At 43.2% G+C, this 26,654-nt stretch overlaps 1 protein-coding gene across 5 annotated transcripts in view; it reads left to right on the forward strand.

The window, feature by feature from the left end:
• The window catches only part of EML1 (EMAP like 1), a 124,285-nt gene that overhangs the window by 28,193 nt on the left and 69,438 nt on the right, over positions 1–26,654 (forward strand). Inside the window, exon 1 of one of the 5 annotated variants that reach the window (XM_080593196.1) lies at positions 13,847–14,103. The exons of 2 other annotated variants lie outside the window; for them this stretch is intronic. In XM_080593196.1, coding sequence (XP_080449322.1) covers positions 14,037–14,103 — 67 coding nt within the window. In that variant the 5' untranslated portion in view covers positions 13,847–14,036. Of the gene's footprint in view, positions 1–13,846; positions 14,104–14,452; positions 14,695–26,654 lie in introns of those variants that run through there. 2 more of the 5 variants (XM_080593199.1, XM_080593202.1) reach the window with 2 other exon arrangements.

Below are 26,654 nucleotides of genomic sequence, written 5' to 3' on the forward strand. Positions count from 1 at the left end.
ATAGTGACTGCTTGCGAGGAAAGCACAGCTGAGTAACTTCAGGTTTCTACTGAACCCAAATTGCCTACCAGACCGGACCTTTGCTTCAGTTCGTGTTACATCAAGCAGGCTGCACAAACCAAATACTGCATTTTATTTTTAGAGAATCTTAGTTCCTTTCTGAGACAGAGAAGATATTGTCACCTGTCAGGTCTAATAGTCCTCCCACCGAATAATGCCGGTTGTTCTGATCCTAAATCTTCTCTGAAAGTAGGGCAGCTGAAAGTAGCCCAGCTGAATCCTAACAGAGTAGCTAAATGAATATTATTGCAATGGTAAATTATGTGTTGCTCCATTGCATTTTTCGCCCTCCCTTAGGCTGAATTCCTTAAAATCAGAAAGAGTTTTGACCAGCTCCATGTCTCTGAACACCTCCCTCTGTTGGACGCAGATCCAAATGTCACAGCTTTCTCAAATGTCACAGGAGTGCGTCTAAGCAGAACAGCGAACCTGAATTTCAAAAATGTGAAGATATCATTTTAAACTTCATGGCTTGTGTTCTGGAATAAAAGATATATATATATAGGTACATTATATAAAAGTACAAATTTAAATTCATTTAATCTAGCCATCCTTTTTATATATATATATATATAATGTGTTTTTCAGGTAATGTAAAAGTCTAATTGCTCTTGCAGAAACTACTTCTGTTAACACTGTGCAGCGTAAGTTCAGAAAAACAATTGTCTAGACTTCAAGGCTAAGGATCATTTCAGTGCCTGTTTAGGAGATTGTACCTCCTAGAAAAAAGTCATATCTGAATATCACTCTTCTAGGAGGGGAATGGAGGACAGTTTGTACAGCATGCTTTTGCAATGTAGCACTCTGTAAATAAAGAGAAAAGAGACATAAATGTCCTTCATCTCATACAAGGAAATAATAAAAACACACGCAAACTTTCGATTCTGTCCCTAGCAGTACTTTGTGATATGAAGCCAAGCACAGACTGAGTTCACTCTAAAACACTTTCAGATGTGCTGGTTTCAGATGCAGAGAAGCATCAAACACGAAGAGAGCTCTCCTTTCCATAGCTGTACGCATTTGCCTGCTAAACAGCTATTAGACACTGTTAACTGAAAGCAATACTGCAGCCAGTGTGAATAGCCTTTTTATTTCGTGAGCTTGTCCATATGGGCATTGTAGGAGTGGGTCCAAAAAAGGGAACAGAGTAGAAAACCCAAATCCCAGCCATCCCACGTATTGTTTTGGAAGCTGACAGTGGGGACACCTCAGTCCTAATGCCTACTCAGTCCTTTGGTATTTCACTACTGTGACTGTGATAGTGATTTTTTTTGGCCAAATTTTCTCTGCTTTCTATCTCCTCATAGCAGGGATAGGGGCAGGAGCTCATTTTACAACGAGCACTAGTGAACAGCACTGCTTAGCGTTGTCCTGACCTGACACACACACAAGTGACTGTGAGAAGAAAGGCTGATTCTCCTTCACCAGCCCCCAAATAATAGCACCACATACATGAGTACTCAGAAAGGAAACCTGAAATTTATTTCCTGGTATGACAGTAACTAAAGTAGTGGCTCCATCAGCCACCCTTGAGGTGGTAGGAATCTATTGCCAATGACTTAAAGGGGGGCAAGATCTGATCCCCTCAGAGCAGAAAATGGAGCAGTGGGTTGCTGTTTGGTGGTTAAGCAGGCAGAGGGCCTTTTAGACCTGAAATCTCAATTTCTATTATCCCAGCTTGATAGCAAATGAGAGAGTCTGTAAGTACAGCAGGGTTATTTGAGGTATTCCAGCCAGTTACTTGTGAGGTTCACATCATGTAAACCAAATAAAATAGATGTGAGAAGAACAGCAGCGCGATGTCCAAGGAAGCGGGCCTGTACTTACTGTTCCCCGGGAAGCTTAAAGGTCTGAACAACAACTCTGAGAGGTAAATCTCTGGAAAACCAGGCTGGAAAAGGCTTTGAGAGTTCATCTAGTCAATGTGACCCAAGGCAGGGCCAACTATATCACATCAAAGAGGACCTGTATTTGTCTAAAACATTCTTAAAGACTTTCCATGGATGCTCTATAACTTTCCTAGAAAACTTATTCTAGTGCTCTACTGCCCTTACCATTGGAAAGTTTTTTTTTCTGTAATGTTTAATCTGAATTAGAGCCTTTCTTGATACAGTTTTAACCCCATTTAAACTTGTTCTGTGATAGCTCTTCTTTTTGATACAATTTTATGCGCTCGAGGAGTTTTATCACCCCCTTTCACGCCACCTCCCTGGGTTTGACAGCCTCAAATTTTGCTCAGCCTGCCTTCACAGGCCATGCTTTCAAGCTCTCTCAGATGATCTGGTTCTCTGGGGGATTCTCTGTTTGTGGTCCACACTTACTTACGATACGGAATTCAAAACTGGCCCTAGTGCTCCAGCTAAGGCATTATCAGTGCTGAGTAAGGTGGAAGGATTACTTCATGCATTTGGAGGATTATTTATCCACCCCAGTCTGATGCTTGCCTTTTCCAATTTGCACAGCAGACAAAATGTTCGGTTTGTGGTAGACCCTTTTAAAACTATTTCCTAATAAGTTATTATCTGCCTTCCATCAGACAGTTGCTGCCTAAATGTAGTCCCTTGTAGTGGGCCTTACTATCTTTTTACCTTGCCTTTACAGATGGTTCTTTCAAGCTGCCAAGATTTTTTTTCTTTTTTTAATTTTAATCTGCCTATTGACTAGCATACTACCAGTGCTCCCAAGCCGTGACCTGCACCTTTAAGTAAGCTCTACTCCCTTTTTCAGTCATTAAGGAAAATGTTGAATATAATGGGACTAAGGACAAAACCATGCAGAATTGTATTTCATACATCCCCCCCATTTTGTGTTATCTTTAAGGTATAATTACCTACACAGTTTTACGCCTGTTAGAACAGGTGTAGCAGGGTCACCAGGGCTGTGCTTCCTCATTTGCTTGTGAGTGTGCAAAAACCCTTGCTGAAGTGAAGTTATATGACACCGACAGCCTTCCCCCTATCCACAACACAATGCAGCCGTAGAAAGAACTAGGCTGGTTTGGCAAACTTTGTTCTTACAACTACAGCTGAATCTGCCCACTTCCCCATTATCTTCTAGGCACATACAAACAGTTTGTTTAAAAAATCATAGGGGTTTGTTTTTTCTTTTGGTGGTGAGTGGGAGGAAGTTATTTAAACTGATCAGTAATCTCCTAGCTCCTTCTTTTCCCCCCATTTTAAGGCATCATGCATTTCTGGTCTTCTGTCACCCTGTACCTCTAGTCCCTCAGAGACACTAACTACCAGCTCTGTGATCAGCCTGCACTTTAAGCACCATAGGATGAAATTAAACAGTCTAGCTGATTTGAAAAGAAAATTATCTGAATACAGTGCGGCCACGAGGTGAATCAAACCGAGGAACTAATTTATCTTACTAACAATCATCTGTTTGCTAGGCTACTTTTCAGCTGGATCAGTTCCCCCATCCAGATCCCTGCGTGCCCTTACCAATGGCTGTGGCAGCGGGATGCAGGAGGGAGCAAGGAGGTGGGAATGGAGTGAAGCAGGGAGGGTGTAACTGCAGTATTCAGCAACAGCACTGGCTTAATATGTTTGTTGAAATACAGGCTGAATGAAGACAGATACAAAAAAAAAAGTCATTAATCACTTGTACCTTCTTGGTGTCATCTGTCAATAGGTGTCCTGCACCCAAGCAGTGGGCCAGCACTCCTGTGGCTGTCTTCATATGTACTTGTAGAGTGACAGCTTGTTGCCTTGCTGTCCCTGCTTGCACCTCACTTTGTGTTTTTGTCTTCCTGATTTTGCCTCAACATACTCTTGCAGCTCATCTATACTTATCCTGAATAATTCAGTCACTTTCCATATATTATCTTCCAGCCAGGTCAGAAAGGGGCTTGTGATGTAGCCAGAGACTTTACTATTCCATTTTGTCTCCTTCCTCTGCACTGGGATAACTTGAGTTTCTGAGCTCCAAGGGAAAACATGCAAGGATGGAAAAACCCTGGCTTTCAAACTTCGTGTGTCATATTTCCTAATTTCACATGGGGGAAATCATGATTGAATTCATTCATGAATGAATTCAAAAACAAAAATTCTTCATCAAACAAATAGAAAAAGGAAAAAATGCTAAATTATATCAAGACTGTCCCCTAATTGTGTTGCTTGAATAGATGCAACTCAAAGCAGCACGTAGCTTATGGAGAGCACAAGCAAGAGAGAAAAAGACATTTTTCCTGTAGTCCTCCAGCAATTCTGATTTGCTCAGCAGAATTGAATGCAAACAGATATTTTACTCTGCTTCTAGTCTCTAATTGCATAATTTTCCACAAATTCACATGTATGACAGTTGAAAATCATAGGTCATATGTGTACTTTTCCAGCATAAAGTATTATTTACTCCTTATTCCTGGGTGGTCACCAAGTGACATTTAAAACAAAGAAGTTGGCAAAATGTCTTTTTGCAGAGTCTTATAGGGTTTTCTTCAAAGCATCTTACTGATAGGAAGTGAATGCCATCAAACAAACTATTTGATGCTCTTGATAATGCATTAAGTGCTTTATCTTCTTAATTGGTCATATGAAACTAAACGGCACCAATATTGCTAAGCTTTTTTTTTTCCCTGCCAAAATGATCGCTGGATAAAGCATAGCTGCTGATGTCTTGAAATTAGTGGTATCAAGAAGGAATGGGGAGATATTCTAGATGTGTAAATACGAAAAATCTGGATCCAATCTCTGAACATTAAGCAGCTAGCTAGGTTATTTGTAATTATTTCTGAATGTAACACCATAAAGCTATATCACATTTTTTTTCCATCAAAGAGTAATGAAATCAAGCTGAAGCTGATAGTACTCTGCAAGGCTGCAGCAGCTGCAGGCTTGGCCCTTGGCCTATTCCACCCTTGGTCTAGGTGGACCTGCTCACCTTAGGGCAAGAATATTCCTCTGAAGAGATGTTTTTGGGAAAAGGCGCAAAATCCTTTGTCACCAGATTTCTCAGACATCTGTAAGATAAACCACAAGCCGGTTATGGCCAAAACACTCATTAACCAGCTAGCGATATGCAGAAGAGCTGAGTAAGAGGATGAATGCTAAGGAGAAGGCAGCGAGTGCTGCGTGAGAGGAGCTGTGTGAGATCCCAGCTTGGCCTGCCCCGTGGTCACGCAGTGTCCCTTGGCAGCCGCCAGCCCTTCATCAGCCAGTGCACACCGTGGGGGTTTTATGTTCTTAATTCTTTCGTTCATGGCTGCATCTGCTTGTGTAATTTATGGCACACAATACATATTTTTCTTTTGAGATCCATTCTATTCTCTATTCCAGTATTTATTCAGTCAGAGAGTGGTGGGACAAGGAGGGGTTGTCAGGCATCAAAGAGCTGAAAAGAACTTGTCTTCTAGCTCCTTTTTCCTTGAATTACGGCTGCACTAATGATAAAATCCTTTTAGTTTATCTCCATTCCCTTATCCATAGTTGTGGTTTTCTCTTGCTCCTTTGAAAGTTTGAGAGAGAAATGTCAGGTGGCGAAGTACTTAAGAATTAAAACGCTGCATCAGGAAGTGTTTTTAAAATTAAGCGACTCTGTATGTGCAACAAATGAAGGATTGTTCCTTATGCTGCCGTGGCTGGCAGCCAGGCGGCAGGGCCTGGACAATTTCTCAGGGCTTCCCTGCGGGAATGTCATTGTTGCCCCTTGTTCTTCTTCCTCTGCCCACAACTCCGGCTGCCACCACGGAAGAGAAGAATGCCACGCATGGCTTCCCCCGGGGCGGATTAGTAATCCTACACCTTGCGCTGCCTGGCAGAGGTGTTTGAAGACCAACTGCATTCTTTCCTCAAAAGCCAAATATTTCGTTACTGTATGGGCCTGATCCCTTGATCCAAACCACTACGTCTGTTCACGTTCCTGGGCAACTTGGTGAAGGCTTCTTTGGTTCAACCACTGACTTTGTTGCATCTGATTTATTTTACATATGTCAAAAGAAGATGAAAAGTGGAATTTCAAGGTTTCTGGATGTGCTGGCTGTGAATCTGCACAAATAAGTTGCTTTAAACAAAAAACGTGTAACGCAAATTGCTTTGATCTCATTGCAGGCCTTGGGGTTGTTGCTCACATCAGAACAGGAAAGTTTCTTCTGAGACAAATTCTGCTGCAAAGTAAATAACAACAAAAAAATATTTAATTCAAAACAAAATTAAAGCTACCCACAAAAATAAAAGCTACAGCCCATGATGGAAATTACCTTAAAGTGATGTTGAAAACTGTCTGAAAGGATTGTTCCCTATTGCTTTCTTTCTCAAGATAGCCGAGTTTAGGTTAGCTGATGATTTAACTGTTTTCTCCCATCCCCAGGTGGTGTCCAGGGATCTTGTACTGGGAACGCAGAAATGGGCTGAGGCAGCAAAAGGGATGTAAGGTTTCAGTGTAGGTGGCCCTGGGCTCTGGCAGATATCAAAGGAATTGCGAGCGTAGTGGGCTGAGTTTCCCGCGTATCCCTTGTAGTTCATCCTTTCTGCCAGCTCGGGAGAAGATCATGGAGGCTTAAGGAGTTTGAACCAGTCACCTTGCTATTGTCCTGCGCAGGGCTAACCCGTATGGTACAAACAGAATGTTGTCTGCCTTCTCCCCCTGCTTCTTTTTGTGTAATTAATAATATTGCATTTGATGAAAGGCACTAGAGATGGATAAGTGAAACATTAAGCTAGGTTAGTTGGGGTAGTAAGTGGGCACGGGTGATGGTGGGCGTTAAGATCACAAGTAAATCCTCTGCTTTCTATGATTTGTTCACTAGTGCAAATTGTCTTTCCCAACAGACCCCTAAGAAAAGGCAAGCATAACATAAAATCACTTAGAGACATGCAGTATTTTTTCCGGTTACGTCTGAGAAGACCTTTGTCATCACTCATTTTCCACAGATCCAAAGGAACTTTGAAATGTCCTATCTGGGCAAATTTCCGCTAACATAAATTATCAATTTCAGCTCTTATTGCCAATGTAAAAAGTGACGTAAATGAGATTGGTTAGCCGTTTGTAACTTTAATATATTGAAGTGATGTGGTGCTTCATCTTATACATACATTTTTATGTGTGCTTTATTACTTATGTGGCTGACAGTAAATTTTCCTAGTGTGCATTGGTTCCCAACATGCCTTCATTGTGCTGGATCCTGCCTGAAAACAGTGAAACAGTGACACGGGAAGATGGGAAACTACGAACATCAGGCCTGATAAGGCATAAGTTTATCAACAATCATTCTACCGACTGAGAAATGAACAAACTAGTGCTGAGATACCTTCCTCTGTTCACAGGCACTGCGGGTATATGTTCGCAGAAGAGAGAAGCTTCCCTCTCACAATGTAGCTGACATATATCCTTCGCTCCTTACTGTTTCCTGCTTCTGTATTTTACACCTTCTTGTAGATTCTTATCATCAAATTAAAATTCTTTCTAAAAACTTATCAGAATGAGTATTTTAGCACCACTTTGTTAAAAAATGGTGAATTTTGTTTACACCTCAAAAGGTCAATTTACTATGCTGTAATTTAAGTATCTACCATTAAAAACAAATAAAAAAACACTACATGATATTTTCCTCTAGTCTTGTTCTTCTGTAATACAATTCAGAAGGCATTAATTTATATTCTTATGGCTTTGTATAAACCAGATATTAAATTCCAACAAAATATGACTTAAATATATGCATAAAATAGACCTCTGGAATATTTATTGTCACAGTGATCTCAGCCATGTGTAGGAGGAGCGCCCATGTTCTCTCTTTTTGACAGCTGCTGAAAGCATTTCTGAATACCCAGATATTTGGAGCTGCCCAGGTTTTCAGTGGGTGCAGGAAAGATGCTTTTGCTGAGAGGGAATTCCCCCAGAGAGTGATGCAGATGTGTGGGGATGACCCAGCTGCACCCTTGGCACTGAATTGCTGTGGGCCCAACCTGTGCCAAAGAAACTGCACCACAAACCAGACAAGGTGGGATCCTGAAGACCTGAAGCTTTCAATCTCTACTTAGGGCTGAAGCCACCAAAAATAGGGCTGCAGAGTAGAACTAGAACTGAGGGAAAAAAAAAAAAAAAAGTGTTTTTGAAGAGCGAATGGATCATTTCTTTATCTGATGCCATCCATCTTGCACCACTTCACTTCAATCTCTCAGAGTATTAACATCTCTGAAATGCTGTCCCCATCAGCACAGACTGCCTAGAAGGTGGAAATGGAGTTGCATTCCTTTGCATTTGTAGTGCACGTTGTTTCTCATCATGTTAGTATCCTAACACTATATCCATGGATATAACAAGTCTGCAGTTGGCCATTACATACATTGAAGTGCATTGAACCTAAGGTGTTGGAGGACCTTACAAAAATAAGGATATTTCTCTTGCAGATACTATGCTTGGAAGCATTTCATAATACACGGTATAAGTAATACATGCCTTCAGTGTTTGTAGGCAGGATAGCCTAATGGTTAGTGCACTTAAGTGCTAGTTATTCTGGTTTTATTCTGTCTCTGACCTCCCAACGTGGCTTTGGCTGTGTCATGTTTTCCCTCTCATTTTCCAAATGTGTAAAATAATGACAACATTTAGTTCAAGAAGTTGGTGCAAGTCTGAAAGCACTACTGTTTGCTGAGCTGTCTCCCGTCTTCGGACGGGAAGAGTCACAGATGTGTAAAGCATTATTCTTTCCATCTTCAAAGCCCTCTTTTTGTACTTGCAAATCAATCAATTTGCAGACCGATATTATGTTTTTCTGAGCAGTATAATTAAGAACAATCTTATTAATTATAGAGAAAATTGCACAATTCCAATATATGCCATTCAAAACAACATGATGTAGACGGACTTATTGTAACACATTTTCATTTGGATAGTAAAACATGCATACCTTTGATGGTTTCAGCCCACATTTGTTATATTGTATTTTTAATGTGCTCAGACTGTGCCTGTGTAATGGTGATTCCCGCCTTACATCCCATCTTTCCCACATGCATGAAGTGCGCTTTGTAGTGACATTCATAAAGACCCCTGCTGTGGCTGAACCAGCGGAGTCCTGCTATTTAGATGAGCGATTATTCCAGCAGTTGAAGTGTTTTCATAAAGGAGACCGGGAGGCAAGTCTGCTACAGAGCAGTAGGAAAGGAAATCCTTATTTGAGCCCATGATAGGACCCTGACAGAGAACCCTGCTCTAATACCTGGAGAAAGTCTGCTGGTGAGGAAAAGCCTTTTCTGAAGAATGAAGACAATTCATTCACCTCACGAAATTGTCTTCAAAAAATAAAGCAAACCCAGCTTTGTGCTTTCTGCTGCTGCTCACTGAAGAGGAAGAACAAAACCAAATAATAATAATAATAATAAAATCTGTTTTAATCAGGACTTAGGCAGGCTTCAGGCAGCTAAATCCAAGCCTTAACCCCAGAGCCCGCCTGTGCTACGTGCCTGCCTCATCCTGAAAGTGCCTCCATCTCCTCCTTCCTCACGCCCGGGCTGCCTGAGGCTACCAGGCTCCTGCACTGCGTCCTCCAAAATTTAGGCAAAGCACCGCGCTGGTGAAACGAGACCTATGCTCCTGTGCGAGCTTCCTGACCACGTAGCTCCCAGGGGGATGCAGAGCTGGAAGAAGTGCCCATTTTTGGTTTTAAATGAGTGATTATAGCACCCACCGGAGAGGGGTGCGATTCAGTTCCTGAGCCCTCCTCAGCGGGAGGAGATCCCCATTTCTACCCCCGGTTTGAACCTTCTGTTCTTCCAGACACAAACCCTGAGCAGCCGTTTTCAGGAGAGGGCACGCTGCCTGGATGAAAACACCTGGCTGCGGGTGGACTGGAGCACCCCGGCTCTGTGGCAGTGCAGAGCCCACACCTGCCCTCAGCATCATCCACCGGCTGCTCTGCTTCCTTCCCTCGCTCCCAGGTGGGATCGGGGGCCTGTCCTCCTCTGTGACAACAGATTATTGAGGGAGAAGCACACGTGCAGTACCTTATGTTTCAGGTTGTGCTCTAGGGCTAGGCACCTGAAGGGCAGGTGTTGCAGCACTGCAGTTTTTACATGGATGAAAGCTATGACTCACGGAGGAAAACCTCAACTTGAACAAACACGCAATTTAAAAGCTCCCAGGCCAGAGCAGAGACAGACTGCTACATTAAGTAAGATTGCAAATGGTGAAACAGACACTTGTGCCTTAAATCGAAATGAAATGAGTTACACAACAGAGCTCAGCTCCCCTTGATCACACGGCAGTAAATGTGAACATCAATCAGATGATTTCCAACAAGCTCAAGTGGCTCTTCAAAAGTTAGTCACAATAAAGTAGATGCTATAATTATACTCTCTGATATATTTTAGTTAAAACCAGCACATCTGCTGACAATGCTAGATGCTTTACATGTTGAAGTTCTCTCTAGCTACCAAATAGGCTCAGCATGGGCAGCAGCTGTCCAAACTTCTCTGATCTGTTCCATGGACATGCATTACACGAACCTGAAGCAAAAATATTTCATCCTCTGTGCTTAGTTGAGCCTTTGCCTCTTGCAAACTCTGCAAAGCAGGGTCCGATGTGCCTAACCCCACTGGCAGCTCTGCACAGCAGGCTTTGCCACAGAGATCCAAATCCCAGTGTCTCTCCCTTACCAAGAGCCACCTCATTCCCCAAACAAGCTCACTGGAGGCAATGGCATCCTGCACAGACCCAGAAGTCGGTGTGAAAGGTAGCCTGTCAAAGCAATCACCGAACAGCAGAAGCATCCTGATGCTGTCGAATGACAGAGCCAAAGAAATGACCTGGAAGGGAAGGTCACTTTTCAAAAGTCCTTCTCTACCAGCTTGTATTGCGCTTCTTCTCTCAATGATATTGCTAAATGTAAACAGTATAGGAATAAGGTTTATAATCAGTGCCTGCTATTTTAGTGCATTTAAAAAGAATACTGTAGCTCAGACTTAACTTCGTTGTGACTGGGAAAGCTTGCTGTTGAGTTAAGAGTATTGTTAGCTGTAACATCACATTATAATACTCTACAATCCTATACTGTTGAGAATTATGAATTGCAATGCTTCTGATATGAAACTACTACAGCGTGTTTTTGGTATTTATTAGTAATGCAAAGGAAGTAGGAAAAAAAAAAAAAGAAGAGAAATATGTAAAACATCAAAATGCTTTGATCATTGCATGTAAATGGGGAGTGTAAGCGAGGTTCCTTTGTCCTGAAATTGGGGTATTAACTCCGGAAAATTCTGCTAGGGTTGTGTAAAAGCTCTTTTGTTTTCATGTACCAAATAGTTATTTGTAATACACCGCTCAATACATGTGAAACTTAAATCATTAGTTACAAAATGCAGCTTTCAAAAAGGTAATGTCATACAGAGTTTCTAATACTGTCAACAGCAAGACGCACAAACATACAACAAATCCCCTCAAAATACACCAGTCCCACTGTATTGCTTAGGATGCAATTCCCGGTTATATCATTTAACATTTTCCAGTGCACTAGCTTGGACATGTACAAATGAATAAAACTATAGTTGACTGAAAAATGGACTATAAAAAGAAATGTTTTCATTGTTTAGCTGCACCACCAGAATTCCCACTGACACATTAGCGAATCCTTCAGATCCATTGTTCCATTGTTCACACAGCCAGATATAATTTCTTTTTCATTTTGTGCCTTGTAGTGCAGTTTAGTGTAATAAGATTGTAACAGGTCTAGAAATCATTGCAATTAAATTAAGACAGTGTTTTCCTTTTCCAACCCTTGCCCTCTGAATATAATGGCATCATAACAGCATGTAGAGACGTGAGCTGAGACTATTTTCTGTCACATCACTGAGCTGATTTTCAGTGTGGCGAGCTGATAGGCGTCACTGTCAGCTTCACAACACCTTCACAACTAATTTCAGTAGGTAATCTATTGTAAGGTTCAGGTATTTATTTTCCTTCAATTATGCTGTGCTCAGATCAGGTTTAGATTTTATTTTCGAAGTGAATTTTAATTTCCCCTCCCTGAAATGGAGCTGTATTGCCCCTTTCTGTCCTATCGTCTGCACTGGCAGACATTGTAAAAGTTACTGGGTGTTTACTTCTCTTATCTGTGTAGTACTCTCATTGACAACACTTTTTTAGCTACCGATGTGATACTTTGGATATCCTTTTCCATTTAATTAATCTGGCATTGTAATTGCTACAGACCTATACAGAAACTGTTCTGACATTAAAGTCATGCACCACAGCATAGATTTCAAAGATTTTTTTCCCCCCAGATTTACACATCTTAAGGAGGTACAGATTAAGCTAGCATTGACATCTTATAGAAAGCATGCTGCTTGTGTTGAAACTGTCTCTAGCTAGTGAAAAATTAGCACATTAAAACACTTCTCAGCCTCAAAAATAACCTAATCATAGCAATAATCCTTTAAAATGAAGGAAATTCTTAATTAAAATCAGTATTAAAACTGAGCTCCACTTTTCTAGTATTGTAACTTGTCTGCCAGGAATCTCATGCATATATTTGTGCTGGTGTGTGTATACTTTTTCAGAACAAGATGGTATTTTGGAAAAGTTTGATAGATTATGCATAAGATGGTCATGAGAAAACCTAAGGGGCCTTTGAGGATGAGAAAGAATCCTGGCTCATTTAACACATAAAGAAAATATATTGTCCTTTTTGAAGTCATTCTCTGTCTGTCTGTCTGTCTGTCTCTCTAAAACTAAGCTACTACAAATTTCCCTTATTTTATAGCCCGCAGCTATAAAAGGCAGTTGTTTTTGTCAGATACAAGTTAAGCACCATCAGACTGGTTTGGAGATCTCTTCAACTCTACCGATATTGGCACTAGCAATTCAGGAGGGAGCACTTTTCACTCCATTTTAATATGGAACTGATATCTCAGCCTAATTTTATAGCATATTTTTGTGTTAGCACTGCCGTGGTTTAGTGGTTGGTGAAAAGACTCGTATATACAGAACTCTTGCCTGTAACTGGATCCACATGATGGAATCGCCATGCAAAAAGCTCCTTAAAGGACTGAGATCTGAGGAGAACACTGTGAGAGCCTTGGCATTTTTCAAGATGAAAGGTGCTATAGATATGCAATGCATTATTTTTCTCTAGAGGAGCTTGAAATAAAAATGGTTTTCAATCACCGAACACGTCAGCATCCTTAGCACAGGAACCGAAGTTGATAGGGCGTAATTTTACAGTATTACTAACCATCAGTTTGGCACCACTACTCTCATAGCACCATGAATGGACAGCGTAAGAATGTATAGCTATTTTATTTTAGTATCATATGCGAGGAAAGAGTACAGATAGCAGCGCTGCTTGAACGAATAGCTAACGCTATGGAATGGCATTACGAATTACAGCACATATCTTTATTATTGTGAGGGCACATCGGTCGCAATGCTATATGGACAGAGGGGCCCGGTGCAGGGCCACGTTCTGGGGATCCCAGGCGTCGGGACAGGCCCGGGGGCAGCAGCCGTGCCGGGCCGAGCCGTGAGGAGCCGTGCGGAGCCCTGCGGCCTGGCCCGGCTCCCCCGCGGGCCCAGCACCGGCCGCAAGCGGCCGCTCTTGGCTCGGCCTCGCTGCCCCGGGGCCGCCCCTCGCCTCTCGCCGCTCCAACCGAGCGCGGCCCCGGGGCCTCCCGCTCTGGCGGCCGGCTGAGGGGAGGAGAGAAGAGGGAAGAAGGGAAGGGAAGGGAAGGGAAGGGAAGGGAAGGGAAGGGAAGGGAAGGGAAGGGAAGGGAAGGGAAGGGGAGCGCCGCGCCCCGCCCCGCGGCCTCCCCCTCCCCGCCGCCGCCCCGGCCGCGGCGGAGTGAATGTGTCGCCATGGCAACTGAGTGAGGCAGCAGCAGTGCGAGCAGGAGCAGCGGCGGCAGGAGGAGCAGGAGCAGCAGCAGGGACAGGGGCAGGGGCAGGGGCAGGCCGCCGCGGCCCCCGCCGCCTCCGCTCCTCAGTGCGCGGGCGAGGCGGCAGCGGGCGGCCGCCGGGACGGGCGCGGCGGCGGCGGTGCGGGCAGGATGGAGGACGGCTTCTCCAGCTACAGCAGCCTCTACGACACCTCCTCGCTGCTCCAGTTCTGCAACGGTACGGCCGGGGAGGAGGGCGAGGGCCCTGCCGCGGCCCCGCAGCGGAACGCGGGGCAGGGGAGATGGGGGAGAAACTTCGCCCCCGGCCGCCTCTGCCGCAGCCCGGCCCCCGCAGGCTGGGGACGCGGCTGTGGGGACACCCGTGGGGGGCCTGGGGACACCCCTGGGGCTTGGGGACAGCCGCGGCGAGCACCCGGCCTGGGGCAGGTGTCCCCCGGCCTTCCCCGCCCGGCAAGGGCGAGTTTTGGGTTGGGAAGGGCTGGGCGGAGTTGAGGCGGGCGGGTTGTTGTTAGCTGGTTATTTTTGTCCTTTTTTCCCTCTCTAAGAGAGGGGTTGTTCGGGTTGCGGTCCGGGTGGGAGCGTGGAAAGGCAGCAGCAGTTGGGCTCGGGATGGGAGAGGAGGAAGAAGGAAGTGAGGGACTGTCAGGATCACCGGAGGAAGCGTTTGGGAGCGGGGCCTGGGTAGCAGCGGGAATCCCTTCGCTGCTGGTGGTGGTGGCGGTGGTGGTGGCTCTTTGGGGGGAACGCGGCTGAACATCACCGAGAGTGCCTCCTGGAGAACTTGGGAAACAAAACCCGGTATTCTGAGGTTAGCTGTTGCTTTTTATTTTTGCAGCAAAGTGATGAGCGTTCGCAGTCCCGTGTTTCGGTCAGAGCCGGTTTGCGGAGCTCTGCTTCCTCCAGGTTTCAGCGGCGGTCTGGCTTTCGGCTGCTGCCTGAGCAGCTGGAGTCAGGTTAATGGTAAATCGCTCTAGCACAGCAGCTGCATCAAACGTGGCTTGCTTCTTCTCACGGAGAAGATGAGGATGATAAATTCTACGTGAATTTTCTTTGTGGTGGGGTGCAAGAAAGGGATAGGCTAGCAGAAAACTTGGACCTTGAGCTTTTGGGAGTAATTCTTCAGAACGTGACGGACCGGGCTGTGCATCATGCGGGGATGCAGTGTTCTCAGAGCTCCTCGAGAGAGAAAACTATGACTGGGTACGGGGGTTGTGCGCTAATAGCAGATGCCTGTTTTGCCTAATCTTGGTAAATATTTCATTGCAAGCATTTTTATAAAGAAAACATGCATCAATTTCTCTCAAACTTCATACTCTAATCCATTTATAAGCAAGCTGGCTTCCTAGCAAAATCTCTGGGCTCTGCTTTTACACTATTCATGATAGCAGCATGCATGTGGGAACAGGAGGAGTAACAACACTCTCAGTAGTTTGAATAAGCAGAGGATCTTATTTCTGAGAACTCTCACTGCTGTTGATTTTGTAACTCTAAGCACATAGCATACATGATGGAAATCCCCCCTCCCTATTTACGCTGTACATAGGTTTTAAAAATCTTGGTTAATCCTTAAGTTTTATGCTCTAGAATGGGTTACTGAAGAGATTATCTGCCTCCTTGTCATATAATTGTAGATAGCGAGCTCAAGAGACTGTTGTAAACCTGTATTGTTCTGTGTTTATAAAAGGAAGTGGTTTGATTCAGAAGCCTTTCCTTTTATGAGTTAGCCTTCAGTGAGACTATATTATGCGAGATGAAGCAGAACAAGAGAACTGGGTCTTTGAATAGTGCCTTGAGGTGATCAGATATTTCACACAGACACGCATGACCCATGAGGAAAAAAATACAGATGGAGGATGCCAGTGAAGGTTTTGAGGTTGAAAGAGGAAAAGAAAATTGCTTTGGAAGGAAGTGGAAAGCTCTTGCAAGTAGGATGGGTGCTATGAAAGACGACATGGAGTTGTGAGGAGGGTAGGTGTAAAGAAGAACCAAACAGAGTGAGCAGGTGATGGCCGTTTGAAAACAAATGTGATTTTAGCATAGGGTAAAGCGAAATGGCTGGTAGCACTTGAAGGGATCATCATTGTACGCTGAGAGGGTTTCTGTTCTGAGCATAGAAGAAAGGGTTAGTTTTCCAAGGAAGGCCATAATGGAAATTTCTGATTGCCTAGAATTGGAGAAACAATAAAGAGACTGCCTGCGTGTCTTGTGTCAGAACAGAGCAGGGTGCGGAGCCAGCGCGCCTGTAGGAACAGCCGCAGATGACCTGTGGGCTGCACAGGTGGCTCAGGGCAGCGAGCAGGTTTGGCTTGGCATGAGGATGGCTGCAGCTTGTCCCCTTGCCCAGTCCCTTCTCCCTGCCCTGGGCAGCTGGTGGCTGCAGGGGGATGGAGGAGAGAAGGGTGGGCAGGGGCTCGTGGCAGTCTAAGGGAAACGGGGTCTTGGCCCTCAAGGGACCTGGTCTGGGGGGAAAGAAGTAACAGGAGGGCAAACTGACCCCGAGCCTCCCTTCTTCTCTAGAAACAGCTCTGTGTTCAGGAGAAGGGTTTTCCGTTTTAACCGTATACAGATCTGGTCTGCATGGTTGTGTAGTAACGTGGTTTTACGGCTTACAGTGCGTACAAATATCGTAAATGGAGGAAGACGGGAGAGAAGAAAGAGGCAAGGAAAATAGTTGCATTTTGAGCTGCATGTCTAAAATCTAGGACAAATATTTAGCACAGCTAGTTCAAAGACACCTACTTTCTTCAACTCCGTTTTACAGAGCAGTGGGGTAGAGTTGGCGTTTGAGAGCCACTGTGCTAATGGATTCAGGTGTCACTCAGAGGCAGCATCAAAGCAAGAAACACAAACTTGCAGTATGGTTTTTAGGTGTTATTTCATTCTGCTTTCCTTGCGTATGAACTTGGAGGAAATGGTATATGCCAACTTTAATGGAGTCTATCACACTAATTTGCAATCTTCTTTTCAGAGGACAGTCTCTTCAGATGCACAAAACATTTTTGCTAGCTGGTACGCCTATTCTGTTTGCTTGTTTATTTATTTTTTTTAGCTACAATACTAAAATAACTCTCGTTAGTGCCTGTCTAAGGATGGTTCTCAAGTTGCACCTCACTTCCCAGGTGTTGAAGAACACTTGGTTTATTTTGCATGTTGAAAAGTAAAGTTTGGAGTATTAACCGTGCCAGCTTATAGATCCACTCCCTGGTACTGATGGAACTTTTATGTGGTTCTTGGATAGAAAACTATTATATTCACCCACAGTCAGGCAATGTTTTAGTAATGTATTCCTTAAGCTGAAGGCACAAGTGGTACAATGCTAGTAAGGCAGCCTAGTGTTGAGCTTTTAGTGTCTGCACAAGAACATGCAGAGAAAATCACGCTGGGCACGGAACCCCACGGAGCAAGGTGCATACTGGAATTAGGTACAGTGCTCGTCTTGCCTCCTGGTCACTCTGCAGCTCAGTAATCAGCTGCAGTGATTATAACCAGGTCAGGGACGCGGGTGGGATGGATGTGGGCAGAGGCCTTCAATTCCCTGTCTGTTCATAGTCGTAACCATGATCTAAGGAACGTGGCCTGCTGATAGCTGTGGGCTTGGTTATTAGGAGAGTAAAATATAAAGGGTGGAATTTGTGCTTTGTGTGTTCTACAAAAATGGCTGTGTAGACTTTGAAATGGAAGTGAGAATTTATCCTTGATTTGTTTACAACCCGTAGCAGCATCTCTTCAGTATTCTTCACTTGGCTGGTGGGGAAATCATAGCTGTCAAATGGTCATCTCTGCAAACACGGGTGCCTTGTTTGACAGAAATAGCAAATTTAGAATACCCGGGTAAGGCGGTAAAAAACGTGTAAAACAACTTCTAAATGAAATGGATTTCTTTGCAAAGGAAATTTTAAAGTGATATCAACTCTATCAGAATCTATTAAATAAACAACTCCCCCCCCCCCCCCCCAAAAAAAAACAAACAAACCCAAACCCTCAACCTTAAAAAAGTAAAAACTTTTTTCCAGTCCTTCCCCCCCCCCCCCATCCCCAAATCTCCATTTCAGTCTTCCCCCAATCTCCATTATTTAGATTTGTGACAGGTAATAATTTTGTTAACTGTCAGTCACCATTTTTTTCCCAAAATCGGGAGAAGTGAATTGTGTAAATCTGTTCACGTCCTAATTTTGGTCAGTTTACTTCCAATTTGAACCTTCTGCTTCTGTAATTATCTGCCTTTCCTGAAAATAAGTTGAATATGTGTATGTTTTCTCTGACTCATTTATCTGCAAGTGGAAGGATGCTCTGTTGGTGAGGAAGTGAGCTCCACAAACAGGAAACATTTATGGACAGTATTATTCTGGCAGTTTTCTCTTCTTTTGCAGTTGACTCTCTTACTTCCTCTGCCTGACCTTCCAAAACATGTCCAGTTACTCTCTTCCTACAGCTGGACCAAAATTGCACGATATCCTATGGATTAGGGAACGAGGGACGGTAAGCTGAGACTTGTAGTTTTCAGGTCACTAGATCAAATCCATCAAGGTTAGAAGACTGCAATTTGTTTCGCTGTGATCACTTCCTAGGAATAATGCCAAGTGAAGTTGGATTGTCTGTTGGACAGATTCATACCCCGTGCGGGTGAAAAGATGTTGCAGACGTCTTCAAAGCAATGCTGAGAACTTGTCAATAGCGTTACTCAGGTTTGCTGTTTTTTCTCAGAAGCATACAACAGGGTGTTGAGAGAGGCAGACGTACCAGGCTTTCTCATGCTTCATCTCTAGACCTGCTCTCTCTAGACCAGTGGCACATTTTGACCTCGTGGAGGTAACCTACACAAAGCATCTGCCAGTTTGGTAGGACAGGAGAAGACTTTCTTAGCCAGAATTGCTTGGAGAACGTTTTCTCATTTTTCTCTTCATTCCAATTTGTTCTGGCCTTTCCAGTTGAAACCTTAGATATAACTGTGGCTTGGACTCTGCATTAAATGTCTGTTTCACATATTTTGAAGCTCTGTAGCATGTAAGATGAGCTTTGGTCAACCAGCTTCTAGAACTCATTCTCTTCTATCCTGGAATTAGGGGGAGGGTTAGCATACAGAAACACATTTTTGCGTGCCTAGTAATTGAATGCAGAATAAATCATACACTCTGAAATAAAAATAACTTGCTGTAATGGGCGCTTTCACAATATATATTGTTAGACTATTAAAGCTCAAACTATTATTTTTGGTAAGGCACTATATAAGTAAAATGAATTTGTCGCCCTTTAATTGGCTATGTATTTCCAAATCATAAATTATTAAAGCCCTTTTTAGTCATGAATAGTGTTAATTGTAGTCACTAGATTTTTTTTGGGGGGGGGGGTTCTTTAATAAGCTTTTAAAAACAAATGAAAATATAGATCAGTTGTGAGAGAATCCTTCCGTCTTAGTCAAACCTCAACAGAGAGTCTGTCAGTGTTAGCAGAATGGAGAGAAACTGCAAGTATCAAGTATTTTATCATGAATAAAACAACATACGGAATTGTAAATTAAAGCATTGGGCTCTCAGCAGAAAAACACTCTTTATCTGATCTTCAAGGTTTTTTAAAAATTTAATAGCGCTTTACAGAACTGATGAAGTGAGTGTTTTAAGTTCTAATTAAGAATACCAAAACTCAGATTCTTTTATTGAAGCTTAAAGCACGTGCAAACAATTCAAATAAGGCTTAAAATTATATTAGAAGTACATTATTAAAAAGTGAATACATGAGGAGGGAGAGAGTGCGTTCTCCAGTCAGTGGCATACATTTTAATAGGCTTTATCCTGACTTCCTTTGTTTCTTCTTTCCTTAGAAATTCAAGCTGAAAATCCTAAAGTTGATGCTGCAGCTCTTTTGTCAAGAGAAGTTTTCATTAGCTGTAATGAAGAACCTGTCTTTTGATCATTAAAATCTCGAGGAAGATGTGAGAGAATAAGTAGGAAGGTTGCATGAAGTGCTATAATGACTATATTTTTGTCGGTGTTTGCTGTTTGCAAATGACACTAATTGGGCAGCCATAAGGTATTGCAAAAGCTGAGAGGGAGTGCGGAAGGAACTTTGGACGATGCTGTTCTTCCATGAAACAAAATGAACGTTCATTCATTACATAATTAAAATGGGGAAGTAGCTCCCTGAGGTTTTTTAGGGAGATGGGGTGGGATAATGATATGTTAACATGATTTCACTAAATTAATTCTTTGGAAAGTAATTAAGTGAGATTGTCCACACTCCATTACTTCCAAAGAGTAAAATCTGACATGGTCCATCATTTTCTTGTCTTGCTTTGAAATGACTGCTTATTGAATAAATATAACGTTCATTTGAAGGCTAGTAAGAGAGGTCTCTAACACTATTTTTAGATGATGTGGCATACAAAATTACCTTTTTGGGTCTTCAATCTGAAATAAGCAGCTCATTGTGATAGAATAGCTTGCTTTTCTTAATAGCATAGACATTGTGTTTGATTGGAAACTTGTGGAAGCTTCCTGCAAGAAGGGAAGAAGACTATTTTCTGGTTTAAGTATAACTTTTGTAATCTGTTGCAGGTCAATATGTGAAACGCTGCTTGTAGTCATCTGAGAGTTAGGAGCTCTTTCAAAACACAAGCTTGAGTGAAGCTTTCAAATGTGAAGTTTATAAGATACAGAATAGGTTAGTACATTCCAAAATGTAAATAGAAAAAAAAAAGTAAAGAAAGAATCATAGTTTCAAGCTACTAAAGGCAAATGTTTTTAAATGAAAACTTTGTAACAAATCTTGTCTTTCATGAAAACTCAATGTGTTCTTGCAACTGTGGTAAAAAACAAAACAAACAGAAGCAGCTTTTGAGAGTTGCAGCTGTAGCTCCCCTTCACCCAGGTGACGATGGCAGGGCAGCAGTGAGTTGATGTCTGGAGTTTCCCTGGGGTCAGCAGCGTGAAGAGCATCTTCCCCTCTCCTCCAGGAAAAAAAATCATTATGAAACCTGCGAAAGATGCTGAAAGACAACCAGCTTCATATTTATTTTATGTTTACTAGAAACAAATACCATTCTGTTGCTTCCTTTCCCTGTCCGGCGTTTTGCAAACCTGTTACTTTCTGGGAAGAATCCTCCCAGCTCCCAAATGGTGATGCTGCTTGAAATAGCTTGGGGGGTCCAGCAGGTGGGTCCTCGTTCTGACCCCAAAGTTAGCACGTTTGGCTTCATGTGTTAGGTGACGTGGTCCTAACAGTCAGTGTCCAGTGAATGCAGTGGCACAGGGTGGCTGCTTGCATGTGAGCAAGCTCTGCCTCTAGATGGGTGGTCTGGCCAGCTTGGCTGGGTCACAGGGGGCAACGGGGTCTTTATCTAAACTGTTCAAAACCTCACAGGCATTAGCATGGCCGGAGACTCAGGCTGATCTTTATTAGAACCAATGCCTGCATTTCTCTGTTAAAGAATATCTAGTTTTTTTGCTGCACTTCATCCAAATATAGGCCAAAATAATAGGGCAGTGACAGCCAGGACTTTGCTCAGCTAATGTGAAAAATCAGGCCATCTTTTTTAGGTTCATAACTGTGAACTCAAAGAATTGAGTTTTGAACAGAATTGAATTTTAAAATTGAATCTAAGGAGTCTGTGTTCGTCGATTATCTGAGGCCTGGATTTAAAGCATATTTAAAATAGCTCAGAGCATAACACAGTAAAGAATTGCTGATCTGTATGGGGGTGAAATTCTGGTGCTGTACAGCTCACAGGAGTCTGGCTGCAGACTTCAGTAGGACTGTGATTTCAAACTCTGAAAATGCTTGCAGTCAAACTCTAGTTGAGTCTGAGAAAATAGGGATTTTTACAAATATCCTCTCATAGGAGGGAAAAAAAATACACCACTGTAATTTAGCTGACTCTGTATAATGCCATGCACACGGGGAGGTATGAGGGGAGGTTTTTCCTTTTTTTTTTTCTCCCCTTTTTATGCTAGACAGTTTGTGTGCATGCATATCATCCCAGCGGTGGCTGTTTTTCAGTTTGGAAATTAGTAATTTCCTCTGTGTTCAGATATTTTAGTGAGCTAATTAGGGATCCTTTGGGGCTAAAGGTTTTATACATAAAACTTTTAAGTTAAGCATTTATATGTTTTCCCTGGCTTGAGGCCTTTCTCTACTAAGAAGCGAGAAGAGATCCTGTTGTAAAACTTACTCTTTTGGCGTGTGGGATGGCAGATTGGTAGCTGACCCCACCTGCCCGTGGCATGCAGATGCATCTTTTCTCGAATGGGATCTGCGGCTGAAGTGCAGGATACTTTAGAAGAGACATTACAAGAAGCCCTAGCTCCGGTATGCTGTATTTTAGCGCTATGTCTACGTCAGCAGGAAACGTGGGACGATGGGAAGATGTCTGTAGAGCAGAGGAGTTGGTGGGGAGGACTCGGTTACCCACCCCTCCCCACACTCACTTCGCACCGGCTTTTCTGCTGCCAGGCGCTGCTGGGTGCCTGCCCGAGGCTTTGCCATGATGGGAACCCAGGAGGGGTAAGCGGCGATGACCATTGTACATGCACACGCCTGGTCCAAACTCAAACAGAAAGGTGGAGCCTGGCTCTTCCCAGTGGTGCCCAGTGCCAGGACGAGAGGCAGTGAGCACAAACGGGCACACAGGATGTTCCTTCCAAACACCGGGCAGCGCTTCTGTGCTGTGCGGGTGCCAGAGCACCGGCACAGGCTGCCCAGGGAGGTTGTGCAGTCTCCCTCCTTGGAGATCTCCAAAAGCCACCTGGACGTGGTCCTGTGCGGCCTGCTGTGGGTGGCCCTGTTCAAGCAGGGGTTGGGCCAGGTGGCCTCCAAAGGTCCCTGCCAGCTGCAGCCATCCTGTGACTGTGAAATATCAAAGTCAGTGGGCGTCGCTGCTGTGGCAGCTAGCGCCAGGGCAGTTGTGCTGTCTCCTTCTTTGAGAGATGTTGTCTCCTAGCCTCTAATTTCTTACCGTCATCCTTTCTAATGGGGAAGGGATATGGTCTGGTACACTGCTCGTGAGAGTTGCTTACTCACTGTTCCAGTCTGCGCTTTTTTCTGAGGTTCTTCATACTGTGAACAAGTCACCACAGGGCTTGTGTTGTGCTTGAGCTACAGTTCTGTAGGTCCAAAGATTTATTCACAGTTGTTTTCCTTAAAGCTTATTAAGGTTACTGATAGCATTCAGAACTGAAAATTAAATGCTGTTGACTCCTTTGAGCAAATACTACTGCATTGGACAGAACGAAAATCAAGGCTTTAAATTTAGAGCTGTTCTGCTTTATCAGAAAACCTAAGCTCAGTCATTTTAAAGGGTGTGAGTATGTGTGTAACAGACTACTGGGCCTTTTTATTATCTAATAGCTCAGTGTTTCCACACCTGTTTTAAATAAACACAGTCCCAATGTTAGTGGGGGTTTGGGTGGTTTTTTCCAATATGATTATTTAGTGTGTGTTGGGTTTTGCTTAGATATTTTTTTTCAGGACATTATCTGAAAGACTTGAAATAAGCATGTTATCAGCACAAGTTTGGAAGTAGTTTCTATCATACCCATAGTCTTTCAGAACTAATCACTTAACTCAGCTATAAATTTGTTATCTGAACTGTACTTCAACTGTCTTTTATGACCTGGGTGCTTGGATTTGGTTTCTGAAAACAGCAAAGAAACTGAGTCATGGGATTAAATATTCAGATACGGAGCTGAAAAATGTTTGCTGATGTGTTAAGCAAATGCTTTATAGCTAAAATAAATTGCAGTTGGAAAACATGTATGGTCTCCCAGGAGCAATATATTTCTATTTACTCTTTTTTTTATGGAGTTCAGTGATAAGACATTTAGGTGAAACTTTGAAGCAATGAACAGAACAGAACGGTTTGTTCTGATGTTGTCTCATGTGAATTATTTGAGAGATGCCTTTCTGTGGCTGTGGTTCCTAGGTAGGATGCTCTTGCCAGGACCCGATCCTCTTACATGAAGACATACTCCTGGGTGAATAATGTGCTCACTTCTAAAATTTGTTTAAACAAGGGGATTAAATACCAGGGCAACCTACCATTTCTGTTTCCCCAGGGCAAAGCTTTATAAAAGGAAAAAGGATTTCTTTGAATGAAGCTGCTGCTTTTGGTAAATTTTATCTGGTTTCTGATGCATATTTATGTAGTAATGAAATCATTCTGACTACTGACTTCACTACTGAAGTGAGCGGTGCTATGTTGTTTCAATTTGTCAATTAAATAATACAACATAACGTAGTCCGGGGGCAGACTGTATAAGGGACTTAAAAGGTAATAGGCTTGGTTCTTTAGGTGTTATCAGGTAAGAGGACCTATAGGGTTGCTTGGGAGTGAAGGTTAACAGGCATCCAGAGAGCTGGGGAAGCTGGGTGCCTGTGGTGGAATATTCAGGAGACCGAGGTTCCCATTTTCGGGCCACAACACCTCAGGCAGATAAGCTAACGTGAACATGCTGCTGCTCCAGAGAGGTCTTGCTTCCTCTCCTGCTCTGTGTGGTTTTACCCACTGAACACTTGACAGACTAATTTGTCAGAGTTAATTTAACATGCTAACCCAACAGCAAAGCCTGTGCCGTGTTTGTGTGTGGTACTTTGTTTTTGCTTTTGCTGGGCTCGTTTTCTGCCAGGTCAGAGAATTAAATCAGCTTCAGGAGGCAGCAGAAGATAAATTACAGGAATAATGGTGCTGCAGACAAAACGGGCTTCGACATGGTCTCATCTCCCCTAGCAGAACTGGACCTGTGCTTTGTCATTGCAGCTGCTCAGGGCACCATGTGTTGAGCAGCATCAATAAATTAATTCAAGTTAGAAGGGATACCCGACTCTTTTTGTGCTGTGGCAGACAGAAGTGATTCCTTCCCTCTCCCCCCCTTTTTTTGTCTTGTGCCAGGCATGGTGGCAGAAGGTAAAGTTGTAAAACACTCTGCAAGGCAATGCAGGGAAAAGGCAGACAGCCACTAAAAGACTGCAATACGGAGGAAATGTGATTTATAATTGAATTAAAAGTTTGTAGAGGTGGAAAATTACACGTGGATCATAAATTTCATTTTTACTTCAGTTACCCACTCAAGGCACAGTGGACTAAGATAAATTTTTTACCACTGAGATTCCTGCATTTCTGTAGGGATGTTTTAGCTTCTTGGTCACTTTAATGTGCGTGTGTGTGGTTCCCCCTCTGGAAATTATGAATCTCAGTATTTTGTAATTCCTCTGTTCTTTGCAGACCATGACATCATGTTTGATTCATAACAGTATAATAGTTAGCTGCAGCACACAGTTGTACTCAAAATATTTTTATCTACAAATTTTAATTCTTAATTGCATATCATGTTCTTATTTTTGCACTTTCAAACTTTATAACTATGTATTCCTTAGAATTTTCTCTTGTACTTTTGAGAGAGAAGTATGATTTCCATCAAAAAAAGCGATGAATGATCTTTTCTTTGTACTGCCTTTTTTGGGAACATACTGTTTTTGGGGACACATTGATCAGATTATTCCACAGCTTTGCAGGAAAAGGCGTACCCTAAAAATAGAGCAGGAATTAATCAGTAACAAACATCAATGCTCTGCTGCCGCTCTGTTCTCAGAATCGTGCCTGGATGGCCGTAAGCGAAGCATTTCACTTGATTACAGCAGTCTTGGTGAAAGGGGAAGGGGGAGATCTGCGAGATCTCTGTGCGCTGGATAATTTAAGCATAAATGCTCTTCCGGGAGCTAACAGCCACCTTTACTGGTCTCACGTAGAAAGGCTTGGGTTAAGAACCTTGAACTGTTGTGTGTCCTCTTGGTTTACTCTTCTTTGATTCCGAAAGGTTGAAGTAAACGTGTAAAGCAGCTCCAGTGATTCCCACGAGGCTCTGTAGGATTTTGGGAAGCCCAGAAATCACTTGGCTGCTGCTGGGTCATTAACCTCGGTGGCTGTGCCTCAGAAAGTTATGAGAGATTTGGGTGCGTATTGTTCCAGGAGGGCGTTACTTCAGGGTTTGTCTCCTTTCTAGTTTTTATTTTTGAGTTTTTAATTTAAAAATTGTTTAGCCTCAGGGAGGCCTCTGAATCTAAGCCTTTTGCTGCCTCCTGAATTTGGCAGTTGCTTCTCTTAGTTTAAGTCTCTAGGCACGTGCAGTGGGAGCTTTGAAGTAGCTGCTGCCTGGCTGAAGCCTCTCTAGGGGCAGGGGGAAGGATGATACAGTTCATGCTTTTGACTTTTTTTTTCTCTTTCCAGCATGTAGATATTTAACAGCTTGAAACAATACACAAGAGTAAGTGAAGCTGCATTTAGGGTCTATAAAAATTAGAGAATTGCAAAGACTGTGTATCATTTCTGGTTTGGTTTGAATTTTGAACAATCATTAAAATCAATAGTGGTGATTTTTTTTTTTATTCCAGAGTTTTAGTATTTCGCATTAGAAAGTGGTTAATCCGTGTAAGAAGTGGAATATGAGAGTTAAGAGGTAGATGCTCTGTTACAGCCCAGTTTTCTTGCACCATGCCCTATGGGCTGCTGACAAGTGGTATGAAGCGCTTCCTATGCTAGTATTAACTGAGATTAGGAGATACTAGATTTAGTATTATCTAAAATGAATTAAAAAAAAAAATGGTGTTGAGCCCTCATTGCCCATTTTAGGAGGCTGTCCAGGTCCATCTGCTGCAGAGCGCAGAGGCGAGGGGTGCTGTCTCGCCCTGCCCTTGGGGGCACAAACCTGGTGCGAGGAGCGGGGCGCGCTCCCTCTCCAGCTCATCCGAAGCACCCGGCTCTGGGTTGAACCGGCAGCTCGC

This window comes from Anser brachyrhynchus (genome assembly GCF_964034855.1).
Source record: "Anser brachyrhynchus genome assembly, chromosome: 5".
Taxonomy (NCBI): domain Eukaryota; kingdom Metazoa; phylum Chordata; class Aves; order Anseriformes; family Anatidae; genus Anser; species Anser brachyrhynchus.